Raw genomic sequence first — 25989 nt, forward strand, 5'->3', positions numbered from 1 at the left:
GGTGTAAGTAGAAGCTGGACAAACATATTGAGGAAGAGCACTTGCTTATTTTATTGGTCAACCAACCAACCAACCAACCAATCAATATACTAATTATAAGTGATTCTTTCAATTGGCAATTTATTTTTTATTTCTATACAAGCTACGTGCATTAACTGCACTGTTGGCTTTACTGGTACAAGGTTCAAGAAATATGATTGCGAAGGCGATAGCTTTGGCTTTTTGGCTTCCTTTTATTGTGGGACTGAATCCCTTTGAAAGTAAGTTCCTATCTTTGCTATGTATAATTTTTACTGCACTGAGATGATTCAACGAGATTGAAAACCAAATTTTCGCCATACATCTATCTTTTTCTCAAAAATCTCGAGTTACGAATTCTTATATTGACAGATATGCAGGCAATAGGCCACGTTAATTGGTTTGAAAATCTGAACTTAATCTGAAAGACCTGAGACATGGTTTTACTTCAAAATGAATGTATTACAAAATCCATTACTTTCTTTTCAGATGAAGATCTTTTTGAAGGCGATATGGTCCTTTCTCAAGATCAACTCAAGGAAGTAGAAGCAGGGATGGTCGACATCCAAAATGGCTTTGCAGCTTCAAAAAGGAGACAGTGGCCATTACCAATTGCTTATGAATTTGATCCTTCAATAGGTTTGACTAAACACAAATTCAGAATTATCCTTTTATTGAATAGAACCAAAATGCATTAGCTTTTGCTTTGGCAACTGGTCATTATTGACTTTAGCATTTCTGGATTTCGTACTCACAGTCTTTCAACTGTATCTTTGTACGAATAGTGACAAGCAATTAACACATATTTCTAACGTCTTTTTTGTCGAGTATGTTCAGAACTTTGACCTTGCTGAACATCCAACGCTACATATGTCTATTTCCTGCAACCTCAAGTCTACTTTGTTAATGTAAGAGAATGTTGCTGCGTTTCTTGGTGCATGGGTAGTATATGTACATTGATCCATATTTTGACGTTTTCTCAGCTAGATATCCTAAAGCCATTGCCGTCATAAACGCATCACTTGCTGAGTTCGAGGAGAACACTTGTCTTCGATTCAAAAGAAGAACAGACGAATCTGCATATATCTATTTCTATAAAGGAGGAGGGTGAGCTAAAGATGCTGATTTTTAAACACTTTTCATACGCCTTACCGGATTGCTATGCACAACTTGAAAAATAATCTAGAGTTCGAAATCAAAAATTGTAAATATGAATTCGATGTGATATAATCAATTTATTTAATGCCTTTAAAATTGAGACATTGTTAATAGAGGGTAATTTGTCTTTCGATAAGCCATCCTCACAACATGAAAGCTAAGTTGACGTCGCATTAAAATGCCATATACCTACAACGTACCTGTAGAATCTGCAGTGTTTTTTCACGTTGTGAGTAAGTAAAGAAGACATCATCAAATTCCATGGTCTTGTGCCAATGTCTAGAAGGATCAGGGTGGATCTAAATAAACATAGCACCGTCCACGTTATTATTTCTTCATTTGAAATAGCTAAGTTATCCTACACATACTAATGGAAGTCAGAACATCCTATTCTCCAGCAACTCTATTTATGCGTCTGGAAGATGAGTTTAGATTATTCATATAGTTTAATGCAATTATTTTATCCATTTCTCCGAACCAATGAGAAAATGCATCATACGGGTATGGACATTAGGGCAAAGTCATGTGGACAAAATTTGCATCTCGTGGCGCTTCACAGTATTAAATCAATATCATATATCATAGTTGCATCAAATAATCCAGAGTTTCTTTCTCAATTTCTCGCTCTTCTCTAACACCTGATTCTCTAGCTCTCATCGTCTTTTCATTCAAAATTAGTTTCTTCCTATAAGAGCCATGAATGTTCCTACCATAAAATACACTAGGCGATGTAAAAATAACGTCATTGACAATAACTGCGTCATATGATGCAAAATTTTTGAAAGCCAAAAGTCCATTGAACCTATTTTGTTGCTTCTCCCCAACCATCTTCAATTTAAACTTAGGATTATTAACTTACATTATCTTGTCGTTTTCGTGTAGATGTCACTCTCGTGTTGGCTTCGGATATGGAAAAAGACCAATCTCCCTTTCATCGTGGTGCTGGTACAAAGGTGCGGTCATTCACGAGATCGCACATGCACTCGGCTTCTATCATGAACAAAGTCGTCCTGACAGAGACAGCTACGTCAAAATTATTTGGGAAAATATCCCGAAAAGTAAATATCTTTCCATGTTTCTATGCTTGAAATTGCTCTTGTATAGTTCCTGGCCTATCGGGATGCCTGATTTTCTATGTAAATGTTTTATTCAAATTATCAGAAGCAAAAAATACTGTATGCAGTAAACTGAAAAATAATTGTAAGTAGATATACGACATGAAAATGTTATGAATAACTTCATGGATCAATGTTGATTCAAAGAATGGTCTTGTAGTTAACTGGTTCAATCAAGCTGATTGAGACAAATTTATCTTTTTTCTTTCAGAGGCATGGGGAAACTTTCAAAAGTATTCAGTCCGAACAATCGATTCATTAGGTGTCCCATATGACTTTGACAGTGTCATGCATTACGCCAGCAAAGCTTTCAACGGAAGAAATGTCACCATTCAGCCACTTGATCCGAATCAGAAGATCGGGCAACGAAAAAAGCTCAGCAAATTAGATATTCTGCAGTTGAATCTCCTCTATAGATGTGCAGGTATTCAATTTGAACTTCTTTGCAAATAATTCCTTGTTTTGTATCCAAGTATTCGTGTGCCAACCTTAGTCTGTTCGTATTTAATATTTTCATAGGATATACAAAGCCACCAAAGACAGCAAATGTTACCACCATCTCTCCTGTTAAGTCTTCATATGTAACAAAGCCAGTTAAAACCACTCTTCAGTCAACAAAACAGCCAGTGACAACGCCCAGCCTATCCACTGTCAAGCCAACAACAAAAGTTTTTTATAGGCAATGTGAGTTTTTTCATTATATTTGCGTCAAGTAATTTTTATCGACTGTACAGATAGTAATAAGCATTGATATCTGTGTGTGTCTAAAGTGGATGCTTTGGCCATTAGATGCGATAGCAAAATCTAAGGCTCCTATTCTGAACTACTCTCAATGCATTCTTAAAGACATATTGTATAAAACCTAGAGTATTGTAAAATACATAAATATATGTATATAGATTGTACAATGTGCCTTTTGCAATCTTGTCTTTGAACCTTGGGGGTTGGTTGCACAAGGACTATTATGATGTAATGACAAATATTTTTTCTAGTGTAAACGTTTCTAAACAAACTACATACTTACTCTACTGTATAGTGCTGGTATGTGAAAATCGCACACGAAGTTTTAGCTGCTCCTTTGGCTCTGTGGTCAAAGTGGAGTATGCCATGTATGGACGACAAATTGGAATGTACTGTCGCTGGGGACCTGTGAAATCTATAAACTGCAAGGTACCAGATGCCCTTCCACGAGTCAGAGCGCTTTGCGAGGGAAAACAATATTGCAAAATGCAAGCAAATGATTTGTTCTTTGGTTACGATCCATGTCCAGGAACATTCAAATATCTTGAAGTGCGGATGGGATGTGCAAAGAATTAAGTTCATGTTTGGAAATATAAGTTTGCATGATGTGATATGTAAAAAATTGTAGTAAAAGCGCTTTCTTTTATTCACAATTACAAACAATAAGTTAACTTTGACAGATAATTTATAGGTAATTTATAGATTATTTATAAATTATAAACATCTGGCAGTTTCAAGCTGTTAGATGAATCTTATAGAAGTTCTTGTCTTTGTAATCTGATAGCTATTTAGATCACAACTCTGGCCGTGCGCTGCGGAGCACCTAACGTAGGCATTAGGAATTACCTGCGCCAGGTTGTCATCATGCCAGTACCGTAAATCCTCGAATAAGCCCCCGGGGGCTTATTTGCAAAAATGAATTTTTGGATGGGGGCTTATTCGACAAGAGGCTTATTCGAGGGAGGGGGCTTATTCCAAAGTTTAGTGTTTTCCTCAAAGGTCAAAATAAAAACGACATAATTTTTCTAACAAATATATTAATTTTCATATTATTATTATCATCACAAAAGTCGCTTTTTGCGTTTTGGTCTCCAGTCAAAGGAAGTAATACTGTATAGCTATTGTCCTGTGGAGGCTTATTCAAAGAGGGGCTTATTTGCAAAAATGATTTTTTAGGTAGGGGCCTATTCGAGGGAGGGGGGTCTTATTCGAACGTGGGGGCTTATTCGAGGATTTACGGTATGTTACACCCTTGGCAAGATAATGGAATGCCATGCTTGAATGACGTGTTTCTTTTGTTCATGGTATAAACGTAAGACCTGTGAATAGATGAGTATTTGAGAAGTTGCAGTCCTCGCTCAATTCAAATTTTCTTTTCTATGTGCTCAAATCTGAGGAGAAGTGGCTATAGTTCCCAAAACAACAGCAGTAAGTTAATTTTTTTTCTGAATCCCTGGTGCATCTATCAACTTTCTAGACATAATTCCTTGGGCACTTATCAGAAAGAGGCGTGTATTCAACGTTTTTGAAACGTGTATTTAACAAAAAAAAACGTATTTGAATGCCTTTTTTACTGAGGTTTACTTTTCAAACAGACAAGGACGATCTCTTTTTAAGTATGTAACGACAGGGTTCTTCTTAGAACGGTGGATAACCAGCGAATAACCAGCTTGTTGGTGGAGCGATAGGCTCGTCCAAAGGGCCTAGGCCCTGGATAAGCAGCACACAAAAGATACCCGTTCTTTGATCTCTAATGATCCAACAGTAAGACAGGCCGGACTGAAATTCAATCCGGCCTGAGTTCAGTTTAGATATGCTAATTTTCTTCGCGTTCACATGGATATTTAAAATCGGTTGGAATGAACTTATGAATACTGCGTTTTGATTGATACATTCAAGGATCAGGCGCTGTAACTCAGCTACAGGAAGTTTCTCAAGAAATTTAGAGCAAAAACAAGGTACAGACAACTTAGGAATAGGTTTATAAAGAAGGGAAGACATTGGAAATACACTGGACGCACAGAGAAATGATGGTAGGCACTAGATCATAGCCTCAATATTCACACGACGTAATGTCTGGTTGATTTACAATAAAATATCTAACTAGCTGATAGCATTTGTAATCACCGATTGTACACTAAAGAGGTTTCATAAAGGAAGATTTTTCGATTAGTGCCACAGAGGTGTTTGTTCACAGGAAAACAAAAGGTTTGCAGTATGATTTTCGTCAGAAATACGTAATAATTATAATGTTACTGCCTTCAGCATTTATGTAACAGCGGAGAGATCGGGAGAGATGAGCATTCATTATTTAATTTTCTTAAGTTTTCTTGATTACGAATTTTTACAGTTTAGCCAGGGTCTGAGACCGATAATGTAGCAAGGTATAGCATTTGTAGTCCTATATTTGAAACGAAAAGGACTCTCGAAAGGAAATAATGCTGATTTATAGACTGTGGCAAGTTTTAACCTCGACTGCATCATTGTTTATGCGTCTCTTTCGTTTCTGAGGTGCATCAATATCATTGCCTTGGTGACATTGAAACCACTTCCTCTCCGTAATGGACATAGAGTACCATTACGTCATGTGAATATTGAGGCTATGATCTAGTGCCTACCAGAAATGATGGACATATACGATTCAATTCAATTTTCAATTCAATTCAATTTCATTGACAAATATACCTAAATACTCAGAGACTGAGGAAATCCTTAGGGATTACCTCAATATTGATGTAGAATATAACCATTTATGAGAAATTCTTTCAGTTTTGATTTGAAAATATTTAAGGACGCTGAAATTTTAATGTATGTTGGAATATCATTCCAGAGTTTAACACCAAGATATCTAATCGACCTGAGCCCATACAAAAATGTATTCCTTGAAGGTTGGAAAATATTACCACTAACTGCCTGACGCGTTCCATGGCTATGAACTGTGCTACTAAGCTGAAAATAGTTGTGGAAATGAGAAGGTGAAAGATGATTAAGTGACTTGTAAACAAATTTAAGAATATCCTGGTGAATCATATCCTTTAATTTGAAAATTTTAAGTGAGGCAAATATTGGTGTTGAAGGAGATCTATTGGGGTGAAATGAGATAGACCTCAATAGTTAATTTGTAGTAAGAAGAGCGGTTCCAGAAAGGTTTCATGTGAAAGACCCCAAGCTGTGGAGCCGTAGCAAAGAAATGAGGAGAAATTGGAATAGTAAAGTTTTTTAAAATATCAAGGGGAAGGAAATTTCGGATCTTATTTCAAGCCACGACTTAACTTTCAGCAGCTCTCTATTAATTATATAAGTTAGTTTGTTTAAGTTATCAGATTCGTAATATATATTTGTATCATCTGCAAATAGAAAAAAAGAAATAATTTTGGATACATTCAGCAAGTCATTTATATAAAGCAAAAAAGTAAAGGTCCTAGTACAGAGCCTTGAGGAACTCCACAGGTCATTTTTCCAGGATTAGAGGAATATCCGTTTACTGAGACAATTTGCAATCTGTCAGTCAGGTTAGACTCAAACCTCTTTAAAGTAATGCCTCTTTTAGTATAATGAAAATCAGTTTTTGCAGTAGGGTCATTCCATGTCAAATCAACACACCCATAAAACCTAAATCTCTCAGATTTTGATAAAATTTGGCCAGTAGATTTAATGTGCAAAGATATCCACTTCTGCCAATTTTTATGTTCCTGCCCCTTTTACATGCAAAATTATGGGCTTCTAAAGTTTTGGGGTAATGCGGTCGATACGCAGCCCCCCAGATTAGAAAAAAGTTGTAAATCCTTTAATTTTTTACCTACAGAGGCAAGCAAGGACTCATGTTAAAGGAAATTTGATTTCCTGGCAGAAAATGGAGTCTTCCACATCAGCAAATGCCTCAATGTTAATCGAAAGCAATAAATAAAGATTTCTCTTTCTACCCCCTCCCCTCCCCCCAAAAACATATCAATTTCCCAAAGCAAAAATTGGTTTTTTGTTGACCATTTGATATCCCAAGTCTGTGTGCAAAATATCTTTTTGGGGCCTCTTGTTGTTTTCAAGTAAGAGGCCTTTTAATAAACTTACCCTTAATTAAATGTATATTTTCAATTTCTTATATCAAGCCTTGTATATAATAACAGTGCATGTTTTTGTCATTCCTTGCATAAAGCTGTCTAATCTAAAGTAGAAGGAGGGTGGCTGCCAGTTTGCATTAGGTGCTCTCTTTTTTTGTTTTTGAATCCATCAGGTGATCAGGTATACCTCTGCAAGAATTGCAACAGATGTAACATGTATACATATTATCAGGATTCAACTAGCTAAAAATAATGATAATTCAAGCAACAGGTGTCAAGGGAATGTTAATCTACCAATCTTAAAAGTGCAAAAGTTTTCTGTTCACTAAAATGATGAAACTGTTATCTGCATCATATATATACTTCCTTGATATATAATTTCAGACAAGTACTCTTCTAGTATGTAGTGCTGCAAAGTAGCCTTAAAGTGTCATTCAGTTAATCAATAACATAACTAGGGAGAGGGAATGCCGTTTCTTATAAACCATACAGAGTTTGGAAAAGACTTTCTTGGAGTTTTCTTTTCAAATTTATATCTGTCACTATAAATTTAGTTTGTTCTGGTTACCTCGTTTCCCAATTCACTTTTTGACCTCTGACCTCTGACCTATGAAGCCTGGCAATGCATACTCATTTAGAAATTACATCATACCACATCACCTGGTTGCACGTTTTTAATGTATAGATTGAGGATAGAAATAGCTTTCGTTGGTGTTTGTTTTTCAAATTTATATCTGTCATCATAAATTTATTTTGTCTGGTTACCTAGGTTATCTATCAGCTTTCTGACCTCTGACTTATGGAAGCTAAGCAATGCTTACTCATTTAGAAATTACATCATGCCATGTCACTGTCCTTTCAATTGGTCACATGGTTGCAGGTGTTTGTGAGTAAGGTATAAAATGAGGGAAAAACTGGAGGTTTCTCAGATTGTTTTTCGGAGCTAACAGTGATTGATTTGCGTTGAGTAAAAATGAGTGTTTTAGAGAGTACTTGTTCGGTTGGTCACCTCCTAAATGAATCGTGTCAGTTCTGGAGAGGAATTCTATTCTATTATCCTGATGACCAGGAAAAAGAGCTGCTCTGTTGGCGATTGAGAGCTGACTTTGATGGAAATCTTTGTCAAAGACATAGAAAAATATATTTAACATTATTCTCAATCAATCAGAAGTACTGTGCTAATTCGCTGGGGCAACACAAAGGAAAAATGCCAACAAAGGGCCTTAGGAAGGATTTTCTTAGAAAATGTTTCCAATATAAGCATTTAAGCTTAATACCAGGGTCAAAACTGTGCACAAACTGTAGGAAGGGAATTCAAGCAGATGCTATGTTGGTAAGAGTGACACCATATGAAGAGCATGGTAGCATGAGTGATCCTGAGGAACATAGGTATCATTAATTCCTCTTTGTCAGGAATCGGGGAATCGCCTATTCAAAAGAAACGACTGATTGAGTTGAAGACATACTCAGAACAAAAAGTTGAAAAAATCACTGGAGCAATAAGAAAAAAATTGAAAATGGGAGTAAAGCAAATTCAGGAGAGCAAGGAAAATGAGATGGCCAAGTCGAAGATAGAACTGGATGAAATCTTGAATCAGTTAAAGGAAAAGTTTCATTCCTCTGTTGGAAGAGCGGAAAAACCTCACGCCATTCCAACAACAACAACTTCGTTGTTCTGTTGAAGTAAGGAGGGCATTTCACTACGCTAAAGGAAGGAGCACGAGGGGCATTTCACTTCAAACAATCCCGTACACCCCTTTAAAAACCCGGGAAAATATCCGAAAATCCCTACAGATCCTCTTTCGATCCTGAAACTTCTCAAATATTTTTTACGAGAAGCTCGGAAGGTGTAATAAAAATCAGCTAAGTATGTAGTGCCAGAACTTCGGCAATGAGACGAAGATGTTGAAGAAGCTGAAGAAGTTGAAAGAAAGGATGCTAACACTGCACTGCACTGCACTGCACGGCACGAAACGACACGACACGACACGACACGACACGACACGATCGATACGATACGATACGATACGATACGATACGATACGATACGATACGATACGATACGATACGATACGATACGATACGATACGACAAGGTATCCTTCAAGGCAGCATACTTGGTCCTTTCCTCTTTCTTGTATATGTAAACGACATGACTCTGTCATCAGAAACCATGAAATTCCATCTTTTTCCAGATGACACAAGTATCTTTCTTCTTTCTTTCTTGCAAATGACACAATCACCTGATTAAGGTTTCTAGCTGGCTGTCTGCTAATAGGCTAATGCTTTATATAGACAAATAAAACATACTCAACATCCATCCCAAAAATACCAAGGATTCATAACCTGTAACCATTAGGATAAATAATAGACCCCTGACTGAAAAGAAGTTTATAAGGTACCTTAGAGTTCTCATAGATGATAAACTAAACTGGAAAAAACACATCCAACATGTAAATAGGAAAATATCAAAAGATATCGTTATTCTTGCAAATAGTCGACTCTTTGCTCCATTTGACATTCTAAAAAAAGTATGCCTTGCCTTTATTGCTCCACATATCAACTGTTACCTGCATTTTTTAATATATGCTCTTGTTACCTGCATTTAAAACAAATCTAGATGAAATAATTCATAACCAGGAAAAGGTAATGTGCTTTGAAAAATCTAAAACTCGCTTTTGGTGCTCACTTTTCCAAAAGCTTGGCATCTTGAAATTTGAGGATACTTACAAACTTGAGTGTGCAAAATGTATGCAAGACAATTACAATAATAAGCTGCCAGATATTTTGACGAATTGGTTCCAAAAAGCTACCTCCAGACATAAGTATGGAACACGGCAAGCCAGTAAAAAACTTTTCTCTTTCCCCTTTGCCAGAACAAACATCAAGAAAAATGTTCTTACTTATATAGGTATCTAAAATTGGAATGAAATATCTATTGAGGTTTGCTCGAAACCTAATAAACCATTTTTTGCTAAAAAAAACTATTCTGAAATCTGATACAATTTATATCTGAATAATTGATATCTACAAATGATATCTTTAGATTTACATCCCTCATAATTGCCTTGTCAAATTCAATTTATCAATTATCCTTGTCTTTCTTTGTTTTCCTTTTCTTTTTTCTACCTATTGTTAACTTCTAAAATGATAAAAAATTGTTTATCTCACATTCAATTGAATAAAATTGCTTAAACGAGTTTTCTATCGTGACATTTTCCACTAGCGAATCCTTATATTGTATTAAGTAATTGAAGTACGTAGGACATTGGGTTCTATAACCATACTGTTAGTTCTTCACAGTGTCTTAAGCAACTTATTGATTAAATTTACCCTACATTTTGTAAAAAATCTTAGAATTGTAATTTTACGTTAGTCGCTAGAACAAAAATTTGCAAAACATTTTTAATTTTTGTTCCATATTTAGTTTTGTGCTATTCTGAATAAAAATTTAGCAGTCGAAATGTTCATAGGACTTTTCTGTGTGTGGATTGGTGCAAAATTAGTATTTCGAATATTCTCTAAGATTCCTGGCTAAGCTTTATTTCTTTGTCACATTTGAGCAAATGGAATATTTCTTTGGAGCGTTCTTTTGGTTCAAAGGTATTCAGAGATCCGTTTTAAATGCATCCTAATTTGAAGTATATCTTGGTCAATCTTTGAAAATCCTTTAATATACACTCATTTCTACTAAGTTTCCTTCTCAATTTAAATGGAAAACAGATCTACTTTCGTGTAAGTCTTTTGTTTTGCAAGATTATTCTAACAGCCGCTTTCCATTACAATCTACTTGCCAAAGAGCATCTCATATCTCATAAAGATGGTATAGAGTCTAAGATATCAACAGTTCAAAATTGAGTTTTTAAAATTAAGTTCATGTTTGGAAATATAAGTTTGCATGATGTGATAGGTAAAAAATTGTAGTAAAAGCGCTTTCTTTTATTCACAATTACAAACAATAAGTTAGCTTTGACAGATAATTTATAGGTAATTTATAGATTATTTATAAATTATAAACATCTGGCGGTTTCAAGCTGTTAGATGAATCTTACAAAAGTTCTTGTCTTTATAATCTGATAGCTATTTAGATCACAACTCTGGCTGTGCGCTGCGGAGCACCTAACGTAGGCATTAGGAATTGCCTGCGCCAGGTTGTCATCATGCCAGTACCGTAAATCCTCGAATAAGCCCCCGGGGGCTTATTTGCAAAAATGAATTTTTGGATGGGGGCTTATTCGACGGGAGGCTTATTCGAGGGAGGGGGCTTATTTCAAAGTTTAGTGTTTTCCTCAAAGGTCAAAATAAAAACGACATAATTTTTCTAACAAATCTAACAAAGAACTAACAAATATTATAATTTTCATATTATTATTATCATCACAAAAGTCGCTTTTTGCGTTTTGGTCTCCAGTCAAATGAAGTACTGTATAGCTATTATCCTGTGGAGGCTTATTCAAAGAGGGGCTTATTTGCAAAAATGATTTTTTAGGTGGGGGCTTATTCGAGGGAGGGGGGTCTTATTCGAACGTGGGGGCTTATTCGAGGATTTATGGTATGTTACACCCTTGGCAAGATAATGGAATGCCATGCTTGAACGACGTGTTTCTTTTGTTCATGGTATAAACGTAAGACCTGTGAATAGATGAGTATTTGAGAAGTTGCAGTCCTCGCTCAATTCAAATTTTGTTTTCTATGTGCTCAAATCTGAGGAGAAGTGGCTATAGTTTCCAAAACAACAGCAGTAAGTTAATTTTTTTTTCTGAATCCCTGGTGCATCTATCAACTTTCTAGACATAATTCCTTGGGCACTTATCAGAAAGAGGCGTGTATTTAACGTGTTTGAAACGTGTATCTAACAAATAAAACGTATTTGAATGCCTTTTTTACTGAAGTTTACTTTTCAAACAGACAAGGACGATCTCTTTTTAAGTATGTAACGACAGGGTTCTTCTTAGAACGGTGGATAACCAGCGAATAACCAGCTCGTTGGTGGAGCGATAGGCTAGTCCAAAGGGCCTAGGCCCTGGATAAGTAGCACACAAAAGATACCCGTTCTTTGATCTCTAATGATCCAACAGTAAGACAGGCCGGACTGAAATTCAATCCGGCCTGAGTTCAATTTAGATATGCTAATATTCTTCGCGTTCACATGGATATTTAAAATCGGTTGGAATGAATACTGCGTTTTGATTGATACATTCAAGGATCAGGCGCTGTAACTCAGCTACAGGAAGTTTCTCAAGAAATTTAGAGTAAAAACAAGGTACAGACAACTTAGGAATAGGTTTATAAAGAAGGGAAGACATTGGAAATACACTGGACGCACAGAGAAATGATGGTAGGCACTAAATCATAGCCTCAATATTCACATGACGTAATGTCTGGTTGATTTACAATAAAATATCTAACTAGCTGATAGCATTTGTAATCACCGATTGTACGTTAAAGAGGTTTCATAAAGGAAGATTTTTCAATTAGTGCCACAGAGGTGTTTGTTCACAGGAGAACAAAAGATTTGCAGTATGATTTTCGTCAGAAATACGTAATAATTATAATGTTACTGCCTTCAGTATTTATGTAACAGCGGAGAGATTGGGAGAGACGAGCCTCCATTATTTAATTTTCTTAAGTTTTCTTGATTACGAATTTTTACAGTTTAGCCAGGGTCTGAGACCAATAATGTAGCAAGGTATAGCATTTGTAGTCCTATACTTGAAACGAAAAGGACTCTCGAAATGAAATAATGCTGATTTATAGACTGTGGCAAGTTTTAACCTCGACTGCATCATTGTTTATGCCTCTCTTTCGTTTCTGAGGTGCATCAATATCATTGCCTTGGTGACATTGAAACCACTTCCTCTCCGTAATGGACATAGAGTACCATTACGTCATGTGAATATTGAGGCTATGATCTAGTGCCTGCCAGAAATGATGGACATATACAATTCAATTCAATTTTCAATTCAATTCAATTTCATTGACAAATATACCTAAATACTTAGAGACTGAGGAAATCCTTAGGGATTACCTAAATATTGATGTAGAATATACCCATTTATGAGAAATTCTTTCAGTTTTGAATTGAAAATATTTAAGGACACTGAAATTTTAATGTATGTTGGAATATCATTCCAGAGTTTAACACCAAGATATCTAATCGACCTGAGCCCATACAAGAATGTATTCCTTGAAGGTTGGAAAATATTACCACTAACTCCCTGACGCGTTCCATGGCTATGAACTGTGCTACTAAGCTGAAAATAGTTGTGGAAATGAGAAGGTGAAAGATGATTAAGTGACTTGTAAACAAATTTAAGAATATCCTGGTGAATCATATCCTTTAATTTGAAAATTTTAAGTGAGGCAAATATTGGTGTTGAAGGAGATCTATTGGGGTGAAATGAGATAGACCTCAATAGTTTATTTGTAGTAAGAAGAGCAGTTCCAGAAAGGTCTCATGTGAAAGACCCTAAGCTGTGGAGCCGTAGCAAAGAAATGAGGAGAAATTGGAATAGTAAAGGTTTTTTAAAATATCAAGGGGAAGGAAATTTCGGATCTTATTTCAAGCCACGACTTTACTTTCAGCAGCTCTCTATTAATTATATAAGTTAGTTTGTTTAAGTTATCAGAATCATAATATATATTTGTATCATCTGCAAATAAAAAAAGAAATAATTTTGGATACATTCAGCAAGTCATATATAAAGCAAAAAAGTAAAGGTCCTGGTACAGAGCCTTGAGGAACTCCACAGGTCATTTTTCCAGGATTAGAGGAATATCCGTTTACTGAGACAATTTGCAATCTGTCAGTCAGGTTAGACTCGAACCACTTTAAAGTAATGCCTCTTTTAGTATAATGATAATCAGTTTTTGCAGTAGGGTCATTCCATGTCAAATCAACACACCCATAAAACCTAAATCTCTCAGATTTTGATAAAATTTGGCCAGTAGATTTAATGTGCAAAGATATCCACTTCTGCCAATTTTTATGTTCCTGCCCCTTTTACATGCAAAATTATGGGCTTCTAAAGTTTTGGGGTAATGCGGTCGATACGCAGCCCCCCAGAATAGAAAAAAGTTGTAAATCCTTTAATTTGTTACCTACAGAAGCAAGCAAGGACTCATGTTAAAGGAAATTTGATTTCATGGCAGAAAATGGAGTCTTCCACATCAGCAAATGCCTCAATGTTAATCGAAAGCAATAAATAAAGATTTCTCTTTCTACCCCCTCCCCTCCCCCCCAAAAACATATCAATTTCCCAAAGCAAAAATTGGTTTTTTGTTGACCATTTGATATCCCAAGTCTGTGTGCAAAATATCTTTTTGGGGCCTCTTGTTGTTTTCAAGTAAGAGGCCTTTAATAAACTTACCCGTAATGAAATGTATATTTTCAATTTCTAATATCAAGCCTTGTATATAATAATAGTGCATGTTTTTGTCATTCCTTGCATAAAGCTGTCTAATCTAAAGTAGAAGGAGGGTGGCTGCCAGTTTGCATTAGATGTTCTCTTTTTTTGTTTTTGAATCCATCAGGTGATCAGGTATACCTCTGCAAGAATTGCAACAGATGTAACATGTATACATATTATCAGGATTCAACTAGCTAAAAAATGATGATAATTCAAGCAATAGGTGTCAAGGGAATGTTAATCTACCAATCTTAAAAGTGCAAAAGTTTTCTGTTCATTAAAAATGATGAAACTGTTATTTGCATCATATACTTCCTTAATATATAATTTCAGACAAGTACTCTTCTAGTATGTAGTGCTGCAAAGTAGCCTTAAAGTGCCACTGAACTGAAAAAAATGAAATTTTTTTTATTGTTGATTCTGGTAGACCTATCATCGCTGATTTCGGAAAAAAGTTTAGTTTTTTAATTTGGGGCCCACAAATAGGGGTTTCTGGGGTTCTTTTGCGAGTAGGTCGTGCGAAAAGAGGCTGGGGCGAGTGACGCATTCAGATTTATATAGTCATTTCAGCCATAGTGAGGGCTGTAAGAAGATAAAACGATACAAATTGTGTAAAACATGACACAAGCATGAAACTTGATAGAGATAGGCAGTTTAATACGCCGAAAAAGATAGGGTGTGAATAGACGCTGACAAATATACCCTTGTGCTATTTATAGACTGGGGTACTAGGTTCCAAACCTCTAAGCAGTAATTGACATAATTTAGCCATTATATCGCGAAACCAACATGGAACGTGGTAGTAATAGGCAGTTTGATACGCTGAAAAAGATAGGATATGAATTGACCCTGAAAAACCCCCCTTGTGCTATTTATAGAGTGGGGTACTAGGTTCCAAACCTCTAAGCAGTAATTGACATAATTTAGCCATTAGATCGCGATACCAGCATGGAACTTGGTAGTAATAGGCAGTTTGATACACCGAAAAAGATAGGGTCTGAATAGACGCTGAAAAATATCCTTTGTGCTATTTATAGACTGGGGTACCAGGTCCTAGACCTCTAAGCAGTAATTGACAGAATTTAGCCATTAGATCGTGATACCAGCAAGGAACTTGGCAGTAATAGGCAGTTTGATACGCCGAAAAAGATAGGGTCTGAATAGAGGCTGAAAAATACCCCTTATGCTATTTATAGACTGGGATACCAGGTCCTAGACCTCTAAGCAGTCATTGTCATAATTTAACTTTTAGATCGCGATATCGGCATGGAACTTTGTAGAGATAAGCAGTTTGATACGCTGAAAAAGATAGGATATGAATTGACCCTGAAAAATCCCACCGTGCTACTTATAGGCTGGAGAACAAGGTTCCAGATAAAGCAAGTTTTTTTCAAAATTTTCATTTTGGATCACGATACCATGACAATGATGCTAACAATGATGCTACTGCTATAACCAGGGACGCCAAGACATTCTGGAAGCCAAAACGGATAGGCGATATTTGCAACCACGAATTCTAGATTAGCCTAAATTGATTCTTTTTCATGCAAACGTTTAAAAAAGTTTTACTTTTAAAGGCATAATTTTGTTACCTTTAATCAATTCCATTTAAAATGAACTTCTCTACTTTTTGAGGCCCCCTGACCACGGGGCAATTTATCCCATCTTGACGGCCCTGGCGATAACTGATGCTTTGACAGTGGCAACGCAAGTTAGAAAGTGGGAAAAGCGCCGAAAAATGTGCAATTTGTTTGGTTCTTTAATAGAACAACTTTTTCCCTTGATCAATTTGCTCACTTTTATTCATAATTTGTAAAGCTGTTTGTAAGAGCATTCTTATTCGACACGCTCAATTATTCACAAAAGGTAAATGATCGGGATGAAGTCTTGGTAAAAACTGCACGCAAAAAGTTTGCTTATTTCGTATCGGCTCGAAATTTTCGCAAGAAAATACCTTGCACATGTCTTGTAGTTAGATAGCTAATGATATTTAGAGCACAAGTATCGCACTATTTTCATCCACTTCACGTTTTTTTGGGTTTTTTATCGCACTCGAAATACAGCTTTCAGTACTGAAGCCCGCATCACTTCCGCGACTTATAAACGTTAATGCGTCACACATTCCTGAAATTCCTCACAGACCGCGCACAAATTTTCGCACAAAAAGTCTTGAAAATCGCAACTTTGAAGCGTTGTAGCTTCAAAACACTTCACAATTCCGAAAAATGAACTTCACCATCGGATTCAGGAGCACTGACTTGACTTAGAACATCAATAAAAATTTTTTTGATTTTTTCAATTCAGTGGCACTTTAAAGTTTCATTCAGTTAATCAATAAGATAACTAGGGAGAGGGAATGCCGTTTCTTATAAACCATACAGAGTTTGGAAAAAACTTTCTTGGAGTTTTCTTTTCAAATTTATATCTGTCACTATAAATTTAGTTTGTTCTGGTTACCTCGTTTCCCAATTCACTTTTTGACCTCTGACCTATGAAGCCTGAGCAATGCATACTCATTTAGAAATTACATCATACCACATCACCTGGTTGCACGTTTTTAATGTATAGATTGAGGATAGAAATAGCTTTCGTTGGTGTTTGTTTTTCAAATTTATATCTGTCATCATAAATTTATTTTGTCTGGTTACCTAGGTTATCTATCAGCTTTCTGACCTCTGACTTATGGAACCTAAGCAATGCTTACTCATTTAGAAATTACATCATGCCATGTCACTGTCCTTTCAATTGGTCACATGGTTGCAGGTGTTTGTGAGTAAGGTATAAAATGAGGGAAAAACTGGAGGTTTCTCAGATTGTTTTTCGGAGCTAACAGTGATTGATTTGCGTTGAGTAAAAATGAGTGTTTTAGAGAGTACTTGTTCGGTTGGTCACCTCCTAAATGAATCGTGTCAGTTCTGGAGAGGAATTCTATTCTATTATCCTGATGACCAGGAAAAAGAGCTGCTCTGTTGGCGATTGAGAGCTGACTTTGATGGAAATCTTTGTCAAAGACATAGAAAAATATATTTAACATTATTCTCAATCAATCAGAAGTACTGTGCTAATCCGCTGGGGCAACACAAAGGAAAACTGCCAACAAAGGGCCTTCGGGAGGTTTCTCTTAGAAAATGTTTCCAATATAAGCATTTAAGCTTAATACCAGGGTCAAAATTGTGCACAAACTGTAGGAAGGGAATTCAAGCAGATGCTATGTTGGTAAGAGTGACACCATATGAAGAGCATGGTAGCCTGAGTGATCCTGAGGAACAAGATGACAATGATGAGTTCGAATCATTTGCTGCTGACATAGGTATCATTAATTCTTCTTTGTCAGGAATCGGGGAATCGCCGATTCAAAAGAAACGACTGATTGAGTCGAAGACATACTCAGAACAAAAAGTTGAAAAAATCACTGGAGCAATAAGAAAAAAATTGAAAATGGGAGTAAAGCAAATTCAGGAGAGCAAGGAAAATGAGATGGCCAAGTCGATGATAGAACTGGATGAAATCTTGAATCAGTTAAAGGAAAAGTTTCATTCCTCTGTTGGAAGAGCGGAAAAACCTCACGCCATTCCAACAACAACAACTTCGTTGTTCTGTTGAAGTAAGGAGGGCATTTCACTACGCTAAAGGAAGGAGCACGAGGGGCATTTCACTTCAAACAATCCCGTACACCCCTCTGAAAATCCCTACAGATCCTCTTGCGATCTTGAAACTTCTCAAATATTTTTTACGAGAAGCTCGGAAGGTGTAATAAAAATCAGCTGAGTATGTAATGCCAGAACTTCGGCAATGCGACGAAGATGTTGAAGAAGTTGAAGAAGTTGAAAGAAAGGATGCTAACACTGCACTGCACTGCACGACACGGCACGACACGACACGACACGACACGACACGACACGACACGACACGATACGATACGATACGATACGATACGATACGATACGATACGATACGATACGATACGATACGATACGATACGATACGATACGATACGACAAGGTATCCTTCAAGGCAGCATACTTGGTCCTTTCCTCTTTCTTGTATATGTAAACGACATGACTCTGTCATAAAAACCTTGAAATTCCATCTTTTTCCAGATGACACAAGTATCTTTCTTCTTTCTTTCTTTCTTGCAAATGACACAATCACCTGACTAAGGTTTCTAGCTGGCTGTCTGCTAATAGGCTAATGCTTTATATAGATAAATAAAACATACTCAACATCCATCCCAAAAATACCAAGGATTCATAACCTGTAACCATTAGGATAAATAATAGACCCCTGACTGAAAAGAAGTTTATAAGGTACCTTAGAGTTCTCATAGATGATAAACTAAACTGGAAAAAACACATCCAACATGTAAATAGGAAAATATCAAAAGATATCGTTATTCTTGCAAATAGTCGACACTTTGCTCCATTTGACATTCTAAAAAAGTATGCCTTGCCTTTATTGCTCCACATATCAACTGTTACCTGCATTTTTTAATATATGCTCTTGTTACCTGCATTTAAAATAAATCTAGATGAAATAATTCATAACCAGGAAAAGGTAATGTGCTTTGAAAAATCTAAAACTCGCTTTTCGTGCTCACTTTTCCAAAAGCTTGGCATCTTGAAATTTGAGGATACTTACAAACTTGAGTGTGCAAAATGTATGCAAGACAATTACAATAATAAGCTGCCAGATATTTTGACGAATTGGTTCCAAAAAGCTACCTCCAGACATAAGTATGGAACACGGCAAGCCAGTAAAAAACTTTTCTCTTTCCCCTTTGCCAGAACAAACATCTATAAAAATGTTCTTACTTATATAGGTATCTAAAATTGGAATGAAATATCCTTTGAGGTTTGCTCGAAACCTAATAAGGCATTTTTTGCTAAAAAAAACTATTCTGACATCTGATACAATTTATATCTGAATAATTGATATCTACAAATGATATCTTTAGATTTACATCCCTCATAATTGCCTTGTCAAATTCAATTTATCAATTATCCTTGTCTTTCTTTATTTTCCTTTTCTTTTTTCTACCTATTGTTAACTTCTAAAATGATAAAAAATTGTTTATCTCACACTCAATTGAAAAAAATTGCTTAAACGAGTTTTCTATCGTGACATTTTCCACTAGCGAATCCTTATATTGTATTAAGTAATTGAAGTACATAGGACATTAGGTTCTATAACCATACTGTTGGTTCTTCACAGTGTCTTAAGCAACTTATTGATTAAATTTACCCTACATTTTGTAAAAAATCTTAGAATTGTAATTTTACGTTAGTCGCTAGAACAAACGAATATATGAAGAAACATTTTTAATTTTTGTTCCATATTTAGTTTTGTGCCATTCTGAATAAAAATTTAGCAGTCGAAATATTCTTAGGACTTTTCTTTGTGTGGATTGGTGCAAAATTAGTATTTCGAATATTCTCTAAGATTCCTGGCTAAACTTTATTTCTTTGTCACTTTTGAGCAAATGGAATATTTCTTTGGAGCGTTCTTTTGGTTCAAAGGTATCCAGAGATCCGTTTTAAATGCATCCTAATTTGAAGTATATCTTGGTCAATCTTTGAAAATCCTTCAATATACACTCATTTCTACTAAGTTTCTTTCTCCATTTAAATGGAAAACAGATCTACTTTCGTGTAAGGCTTTTCTTTTGCAAGATTATTGTAACAGCCGCTCTCCATTACAATCTACTTGCCAAAGAGCATCTCATATCTCATAAGAATGGTATAGAGTCTAAGATATCAACAGTTCAAAATTGAGTTTTTAAAATTAAGTTCATGTTTGGAAATATAAGTTTGCATGATGTGATAGGTAAAAAATTGTAGTAAAAGCGCTTTCTTTTATTCACAATTACAAACAATAAGTTAGCTTTGACAGATAATTTATAGGTAATTTATAGATTATTTATAAATTATAAACATCTGGCAGTTTCAAGCTGTTAGATGAATCTTATAGAAGTTCTTGTCTTTATAATCTGATAGCTATTTAGATCACAACTCTGGCCGGGCGCTGCGGAGCACCTAACGTAGGCATTAGGAATTGCCTGCGCCAGGTTGGCATCATGCCAGTACCGTAAATCCTTGAATAAGCCCCTAGGGGTTTATTTGCAAAAATGAATTTTTGGATGGGGGCCTATTCGACGGGAGGCTTATTCGAGGGAGGGGGCTTATTTCAAAGTTTAGTGTTTTCCTCAAAGGTCAAAATAAAAACGACATAATTTTTCTAACAAATCTAACAAAGAACTAACAAATATTATAATTTTCATATTATTATTATCATCACAAAAGCCGCTTTTTTGCGTTTTGGTCTCAAGTCAAAGGAAGTATTACTGTATAGCTATTGTCCTGTGGAGGCTTATTCAAAGAGGGGCGTATTTGCAAAAATGATTTTTTAGGTGGGGGCTTATTCGAGGGAGGGGGTCTTATTCGAACGTGGGGGCTTATTCGAGGATTTACGGTATGTTACACCCTTGGCAAGATAATGGAATGCCATGCTTGAATGACGTGTTTCTTTTGTTCATGGTATAAACGTAAGACCTGTGAATAGATGAGTATTTGAGAAGTTGCAGTCTTCGCTCAATTCAAATTTTGTTTTCTATGTGCTCAAATCTAAGGAGAAGTGGCTATAGTTTCCAAAACAACAGCAGTAAGTTAATTTTTTTTCTGAATCCCTGGTGCATCTATCAACTTTCTAGACATAATTCCTTGGGCACTTATCAGAAAGAGGCGTGTTTTTAACGTGTTTGAAACGTGTATTTAACAAATAAAACGTATTTGAATGCCTTTTTTACTGAAGTTTACTTTTCAAACAGACAAGGACGATCTCTTTTTAAGTATGTAACGACAGGGTTCTTCTTAGAACGGTGGATAACCAGCGAATAACCAGCTCGTTGGTGGAGCGATAGGCTCGTCCAAAGGGCCTAGGCCCTGGATAAGTAGCACACAAAAGATACCCGTTCTTTGATCTCTAATGATCCAACAGTAAGACAGGCCGGACTGAAATTCAATCCGGCCTGAGTTCAGTTTAGATATGCTAATTTTCTTCGCGTTCACATGGATATTTAAAATCGGTTGGAATAAACTTATGAATACTGCCTTTTGATTGATACATTCAAGGATCAGGCGCTGTAACTCAGCTACAGGAAGTTTCTCAAGAAATTTAGAGTAAAAACAAGGTACAGACAACTTAGGAATAGGTTTATAAAGAAGGGAAGACATTGGAAATACACTGGACGCACAGAGAAATGATGGTAGGCACTAGATCATAGCCTCAATATTCACATGACGTAATGTCTGGTTGATTTACAATAAAATATCTAACTAGCTGATAGCATTTGTAATCACCGATTGTACACTAAAGAGGTTTCATAAAGGAAGATTTTTCGATTAGTACCACAGAGGTGTTTGTTCACAGGAAAACAAAAGATTTGCAGTATGATTTTCCTCAGAAATACGTAATAATTATAATGTTACTGCCTTCAGCATTTATGTAACAGCGGAGAGTTCGGGAGAGATGAGCATTCATTATTTAATTTTCTTACGTTTTCTTGATTACGAATTTTTACAGTTTAGCCAGGGTCTGAGACCAATAATGTAGCAAGGTATAGCATTTGTAGTCCTATACTTGAAACGAAAAGGACTCTCGAAATGAAATAATGCTGATTTATAGACTGTGGCAAGTTTTAACCTCGACTGCATCATTGTTTATGCCTCTCTTTCGTTTCTGAGGTGCATCAATATCATTGCCTTGGTGACATTGAAACCACTTCCTCTCCGTAATGGACATAGAGTACCATTACGTCATGTGAATATTGAGGCTATGATCTAGTGCCTGCCAGAAATGATGGACATATACAATTCAATTCAATTTTCAATTCAATTCAATTTCATTGACAAATATACCTAAATACTTAGAGACTGAGGAAATCCTTAGGGATTACCTAAATATTGATGTAGAATATACCCATTTATGAGAAATTCTTTCAGTTTTGAATTGAAAATATTTAAGGACACTGAAATTTTAATGTATGTTGGAATATCATTCCAGAGTTTAACACCAAGATATCTAATCGACCTGAGCCCATACAAGAATGTATTCCTTGAAGGTTGGAAAATATTACCACTAACTCCCTGACGCGTTCCATGGCTATGAACTGTGCTACTAAGCTGAAAATAGTTGTGGAAATGAGAAGGTGAAAGATGATTAAGTGACTTGTAAACAAATTTAAGAATATCCTGGTGAATCATATCCTTTAATTTGAAAATTTTAAGTGAGGCAAATATTGGTGTTGAAGGAGATCTATTGGGGTGAAATGAGATAGACCTCAATAGTTTATTTGTAGTAAGAAGAGCAGTTCCAGAAAGGTCTCATGTGAAAGACCCTAAGCTGTGGAGCCGTAGCAAAGAAATGAGGAGAAATTGGAATAGTAAAGGTTTTTTAAAATATCAAGGGGAAGGAAATTTCGGATCTTATTTCAAGCCACGACTTTACTTTCAGCAGCTCTCTATTAATTATATAAGTTAGTTTGTTTAAGTTATCAGAATCATAATATATATTTGTATCATCTGCAAATAAAAAAAGAAATAATTTTGGATACATTCAGCAAGTCATATATAAAGCAAAAAAGTAAAGGTCCTAGTACAGAGCCTTGAGGAACTCCACAGGTCATTTTTCCAGGATTAGAGGAATATCCGTTTACTGAGACAATTTGCAATCTGTCAGTCAGGTTAGACTCGAACCACTTTAAAGTAATGCCTCTTTTAGTATAATGATAATCAGTTTTTGCAGTAGGGTCATTCCATGTCAAATCAACACACCCATAAAACCTAAATCTCTCAGATTTTGATAAAATTTGGCCAGTAGATTTAATGTGCAAAGATATCCACTTCTGCCAATTTTTATGTTCCTGCCCCTTTTACATGCAAAATTATGGGCTTCTAAAGTTTTGGGGTAATGCGGTCGATACGCAGCCCCCCAGAATAGAAAAAAGTTACAGCAAGGACTCATGTTAAGGGGTTCATGTTAAATTTGATTTCCTGGCAGAAAATGGAGTCTTCCACATCAGCAAATGCCTCAATGTTAATCGAAAGCAATAAATAAAGATTTCTCTTTCTACCCCCTCCCCTCCCCCCCAAAAACATATCAATTTCCCAAAGCAAAAATTGGTTTTTTGTTGACCATTTGATATCCCAAGTCTGTGTGCAAAATATCTTTTTGGGGCCTCTTGTTGTTTTCAAGTAAGAGGCCTTTTAATAAACTTACCCTCAATTTCTTATATCAAGCCTTGTATATAATAACAGTGCATGTTTTTGTCATTCCTTGCATAAAGCTGTCTAATCTAAAGTAGAAGGAGGTTGGCTGCCAGTTTGCATTAGATGTTCTCTTTTTTTGTTTTTGAATCCATCAGGTGATCAGGTATACCTCTGCAAGAATTGCAACAGATGTAACATGTATACATATTATCAGGATTCAACTAGCTAAAAAATAATGATAATTCAAGCAACAGGTGTCAAGGGAATGTTAATCTACCAATCTTAAAAGTGTAAAAGTTTTCTGTTCATTAAAAATGATGAAACTGTTATCTGCATCATATACTTCCTTAATATATAATTTCAGAGAAGTACTCTTCCAGTATGTAGTACTGCAAAGTAGCCTTAAAGTTTCATTCAGTTAATCAATAAGATAACTAGGGAGAGGGAATGCCGTTTCTTATAAACCATACAGAGTTTGGAAAAAACTTTCTTGGAGTTTTCTTTTCAAATTTATATCTGTCACTATAAATTTAGTTTGTTCTGGTTACCTCGTTTCCCAATTCATTTTTTGACCACTGACCTATGAAGCCTGAGCAATGCATACTCATTTAGAAATTACATCATACCACATCACCTGGTTGCACGTTTTTAATGTATAGATTGAGGATAGAAATAGCTTTCGTTGGTGTTTGTTTTTCAAATTTATATCTGTCATCATAAATTTATTTTGTCTGGTTACCTAGGTTATCTATCAGCTTTCTGACCTCTGACTTATGGAACCTAAGCAATGCTTACCCATTTAGAAATTACATCATGCCATGTCACTGTCCTTTCAATTGGTCACATGGTTGCAGGTGTTTGTGAGTAAGGTATAAAATGAGGGAAAAACTGGAGGTTTCTCAGATTGTTTTTCGGAGCTAACAGTGATTGATTTGCGTTGAGTAAAAATGAGTGTTTTAGAGAGTACTTGTTCGGTTGGTCACCTCCTAAATGAATCGTGTCAGACAGGTTCTGGAGAGGAATTCTATTATCCTGATGACCAGGAAAAAGAGCTGCTCTGTTGGCGATTGAGGGCTGACTTTGATGGAAATCGTTGTCAAAGACATAGAAAAATATATTTAACATTATTCTCAATCAATCAGAAGTACTGTGCTAATCCGCTGGGGCAACTGCCAACAAAGGAAAACTGCCAACAAAGGGCCTTCGGGAGGTTTTTCTTAGAAAATGTTTCCAATATAAGCATTTAAGCTTAATACCAGGGTCAAAATTGTGCACAAACTGTAGGAAGGGAATTCAAGCAGATGCTATGTTGGTAAGAGTGACACCATATGAAGAGCATGGTAGCCTGAGTGATCCTGAGGAACAAGATGACAATGATGAGTTCGAATCATTTGCTGCTGACATAGGTATCATCAATTCTTCTTTGTCAGGAATCGGGGAATCGCCTATTCTAAAGAAACGACTGATTGAGTCGAAGACATACTCAGAACAAAAAGTTGAAAAAATCACTGGAGCAATAAGAAAAAAATTGAAAATGGGAGTAAAGCAAATTCAGGAGAGCAAGGAAAATGAGATGGCCAAGTCGAAGGTAGAACTGGATGAAATCTTGAATCAGTTAAAGGAAAAGTTTCATTCCTCTGTTGGAAGAGCGGAAAAACCTCACGCAATTCCAACAACAACAACTTCGTTGTTCTGTTGAAGTAAGGAGGGCATTTCACTATGCTAAAGGAAGGAGCACGAGGGGCATTTCACTTCAAACAATCCCGTACACCCCTCTGAAAACCCGGGAAAATATCCGAAAATCCCTACAGATCCTCTTGCGATCCTGAAACTTCTCAAATATCTTTTACGAGAAGCTCGGAAGGTGTAATAAAAATCAGCCAAGTATGTAGTGCCAGAACTTCGGCAATGCGACGACGATGTTGAAGAAGTTGAAGAATTTGAAAGAAAGGATGCTAACACTGCACTGCACTGCACGACACGGCACGATACGACACGACACGACACGACATGACACGATACAACACGATACGATACGATACGATACGATACGACAAGGTATCCTTCAAGGCAGCATACTTGGTCCTTTCCACTTTCTTGTATATGTAAACGACATGACTCTGTCATAAAAACCTTGAAATTCCATCTTTTTCCAGATGACACAAGTATCTTTCTTCTTTCTTTCTTGCAAATGACACAATCACCTGACTAAGGTTTCTAGCTGGCTG

The 25989-nt window shown here is 36.1% G+C and overlaps 2 protein-coding genes across 4 annotated transcripts in view; both read left to right on the forward strand.

Moving 5' to 3' along the window:
- Positions 1 to 103: 103 nt before the first annotated feature.
- On the forward strand, positions 104 to 3923 carry LOC135691134 (low choriolytic enzyme). Its single transcript, XM_065208907.2, has 7 exons — positions 104 to 260; positions 508 to 657; positions 1002 to 1125; positions 2059 to 2234; positions 2503 to 2715; positions 2811 to 2975; positions 3328 to 3923. The coding sequence occupies exons 1-7, from the start codon at positions 194 to 196 to the stop codon at positions 3606 to 3608; spliced, it is 1176 nt and encodes a 391-aa protein (XP_065064979.2). The 5' UTR covers positions 104 to 193; the 3' UTR covers positions 3609 to 3923.
- A 302-nt stretch (positions 3924 to 4225) lies between these two features.
- The window catches only part of LOC135691133 (glycine receptor subunit alpha-3), a 42555-nt gene continuing 20791 nt past the window's right edge, over positions 4226 to 25989 (forward strand). Inside the window, exon 1 of one of the 3 annotated variants that reach the window (XM_089116074.1) lies at positions 4226 to 4460. The gene's annotated coding sequence lies outside the window, so the exon portion shown is untranslated. Of the gene's footprint in view, positions 4461 to 11641; positions 11831 to 20951; positions 21156 to 25989 lie in introns of those variants that run through there. The other 2 variants (XM_089116073.1, XM_065208905.2) reach the window with 2 other exon arrangements.

Source organism: Rhopilema esculentum, chromosome 4 (assembly GCF_057945365.1).
Source record: "Rhopilema esculentum isolate cy_ngs chromosome 4, ASM5794536v1, whole genome shotgun sequence".
NCBI classification, from domain to species: domain Eukaryota; kingdom Metazoa; phylum Cnidaria; class Scyphozoa; order Rhizostomeae; family Rhizostomatidae; genus Rhopilema; species Rhopilema esculentum.

Bases quoted from the DNA above. Each gene is read 5' to 3' on its own strand.
- LOC135691134 (XM_065208907.2), top strand. From the start codon at position 194: ATGATTGCGAAGGCGATAGCTTTGGCTTTTTGGCTTCCTTTTATTGTG. The intron at 2,235-2,502 runs GTAAATATCTTT...TTTTTCTTTCAG, and splicing joins TTGGGAAAATATCCCGAAAA to AGGCATGGGGAAACTTTCAA. The intron at 2,716-2,810 runs GTATTCAATTTG...ATATTTTCATAG, and splicing joins TCTCCTCTATAGATGTGCAG to GATATACAAAGCCACCAAAG.